Source organism: Merops nubicus, unplaced genomic scaffold, assembly GCF_000691845.1.
Source record: "Merops nubicus isolate BGI_N331 unplaced genomic scaffold, ASM69184v1 scaffold53130, whole genome shotgun sequence".
Taxonomy (NCBI): Eukaryota; Metazoa; Chordata; class Aves; order Coraciiformes; family Meropidae; genus Merops; species Merops nubicus.
The window spans coordinates 1-2,987 of NW_008583240.1; the positions used below are offsets into that span (position 1 = coordinate 1).

The window sequence follows — 2,987 nt, forward strand, 5'->3', positions numbered from 1 at the left end:
AGGAGAAAGGGAGGTGCAGGAGGCAGATGTGCAGACAGACTCTGTTTCCAGCCTCCCAAGTCTTCTCCTGCCTCCTCTCTACCCTGGTTGGAATGATGGAAATGTTTGGGTGGACCCAGAGCTAGACTCCAGGTCATTCAGGACGAGGTGCTGTGAGGACACGGGCACTCCCCAGCCTGGGCCCTCCCCTCCCCGTACTCACTGCATTCATGTCGATGCCGTTGGTGTAGGACCAGGCGTGCTGGAAATACTCCTCCAGGCGCTGGCGCAGGGGGTTGGGGATCTGGTGGAAGCGGATGAACTCCTTGACCCGCAGCATCTGCGTGTGGTAGCGGGCAGTGCCCGAGTACAGCCGCTGGATGATGGCCGAGACGTTGCCGAAGATGCTGGCGTACATCAGAGCTGCAACGAGAGGGCAGGACTCAGCAGGACATGGGGAGATGCACATCCAGCTGCCTAGGCCATGGAACCAGCAGGTTTCCAAAGCCCATCTCTACCATGGACCTGAAACCAGTGGGTTTCTGAGTTCTGCAGTTCTACCTCTCCCTCCATCCGTTTGTCGGTGCAGAAGAGGCACAGGCAGAGGGAGGAGCTCTCTCACATCCCCACATGCTACAGCCTGGTGGGTCCCTCCTTGTTTCCCCCCAGAGCACCCCCTCCCACCTCCGAGGCAGGGATGGGGACAGCGGGACGGGGGCAGGCACTCACAGCCAATCAGCATGACGCAGATAGAGAAGATCTTCTCAGAGTTGGTGTTGGGTGAGACGTTGCCGAAGCCCACGCTGGTGAGGCTGCTGAAGGTGAAGTAGAGGGCAGTGACATATTTATCCTTGATGGATGGGCCAGAGGAGAGGTCGCTGTCGTTGTAGCGCTTGCCGATCTGGTCACCCAGATTGTCCAGCCAGCCGATCTTGTGCTCCATGTAGGGCCGCTCCACGTTGCCGATGGCGTACCAGATGCAGGCCAGCCAGTGGGCGATGAGGGCGAAGGTGCACATGAGCAGGAAGAGCACGGCTGCCCCGTACTCGGAGTAGCGGTCCAGCTTGCGGGCCACGCGGACCAGGCGCAGCAACCGGGCGGTCTTCAGGAGGCCGATCAGGGTGGTGGTCTGCAGGGGAGAGGTGAGAAACCTCAGGGACCAGCAGGAGATACAGCCGGCCAAAGGCGTGTCTCCAGCCGAGCCGTGCTCCCTTTGAAGGCTAAAAATGCATTTCTAGAGCATGAATCGCCTTGTCCTGGAGGTGACATCTGGAGTAGGTTAGCTGAATCTTGCCACAGAAAGGGCAGTTTCCCTCCACTCACCATAGAGGGAACAAGCCCTGGGATTACAGGTGAGCAAGGCGCCAAGGCCAATCCCATGTTTCCTTCCAGCCCACCCCACTGGCTCTCAGCCAAGGTGGGGCCTCCAGCTAGAACAGTAACCACAGGGGCCATCCTGTTGCCAACATTGAGTCTGGCTGGCAACGCGGCGCCAAATTCAACCTCAGTGGCACATGGGGCCAGTCCCTAAACTGAGCTCCCACCCTGCTCTGCTGGGTCAGCCCCAGCAAGGGGAGTGGGTCCCATTAGACACTATCTTAGCACGTCCAGTAGGGTCTGTGTGGCTCTCTGGCCCTACTCAGTAAAAGCCCAGGGCCCAACTGCTTAATAAACACCCATAATGACATTCTTGTCCATCCCTCTGACTCACCACCCCTCTCCTTGCAGATCCAACCATCCACTGCTCACATCAAGCCATCCATATCCCTCTCTTCCTCTCCCATACATCTCACCCCACCCAGCCATGAGTCCCCTCCCATCCTGGTGGACCCCCAGGCCCTGCCTGTACCTCATCGGAGCCGGACCGGAAGATGAGCAGGTCAAAGGGGATGGCAGCAACCATATCAATGAGGAACCAGCCCTTGAAGTAGTGGATGGCAATCTTGCCAGGGTGGCTCACCACCTCGTCGTTGATGTTGACGTAGGTGGTACGGAAGTTGATGACAATGTCCACAATGAACATGATGTCCACGATGAGGTCAATGATGTTGAGAGGGTCACAGGAGTAGCTGCAGTCCCAGTGCTTCTCCTCCACCGGCTCCTCGTTGAGCAGGAAGGCGGCCGAGTAGGGGGTGAAGACAGCGGTGTAGATGACCAGCAGAAGGATGAGCCAGTCCCACACGGCCTTGAAGGGGCTGTAGTGCAGGATGGTCCATCGGTGGATGCGTGGCGCCTGCAGCTTGTACTCGGGAAGGACATCAGCACCCAGGGACAGCACCTGCCAGGAGATGGGTGTGAGAAGACCAGGAGAGAGGTCGGATGAGGCCAGGAGCCAGGCAAGGGGCTCCCACGTGCTGGTAGGGCAGCGAGGAGCATGCAGTGGATTAATTGCTTTCATGTGTGTTAGTCTAGGAGGCCACAAGGTGAGTTGCCCACTACGACTGACACCAAGGTCTACCCAGCTCCTTGTCTGTCTGATGGCCAGAGTGCTTTACGCCCTTCAAACCCTACCATGCCAGCGAGCAAAGGCCTCCTGCTGTTCCTCCTTCTGCCCTCAGCTCTGTGCCACCAGCCTAGGAGCTGCTGGGTGTCCCTGCCACTGGACTATGGGGATGGGCAGTTTGGAGATGCAGTTCCACGGCTGTGCCATGGCCTGGCCCTGAAGGTGATGACATGTTAGGTATCCTGCAAGCCTTGCACGATGCCTTTCTTGGCCCCAGCAGGGACCTTCCCCTTGATGTGCCTCTGGCACAGCTGTCCTTCAAGCAGAGGGGACAGCCTGGGCCACCAGCAGCAAAGCCTGGCCCTGGGCAATGGCCTTTTCCCATCTGGCCATCCCAGGGAGGGGGTGATCTGCGGCCACCAACGTGCAAACACCGTCTCATGCGCACAGGCACCCTCCCGTATTGTCATGTGTCCCCAGGTCTGTCTGTCCTCACGGGGACACGCTCCCGCAGCACCAGTGAGTCCCCACACGCCCCAGCTCCCCCCTCCAGGACCAACGCCAG

The 2,987-nt window shown here is 59.1% G+C and overlaps 1 protein-coding gene across 1 annotated transcript; it reads right to left on the reverse strand.

Annotated features, from left to right (window-relative positions):
* Positions 1–202: 202 nt before the first annotated feature.
* Positions 203–2,257, reverse strand: LOC103772500 (potassium voltage-gated channel subfamily H member 2; the record flags this gene model as incomplete). The annotated part of the gene is made up of 3 exons (XM_008939839.1): positions 203–402; positions 709–1,108; positions 1,829–2,257. Coding segments are annotated over 3 exons (1,029 nt in total), but the record flags the coding sequence as incomplete, so codon positions are not given.
* Between the last annotated feature and the right edge of the window lie 730 nt (positions 2,258–2,987).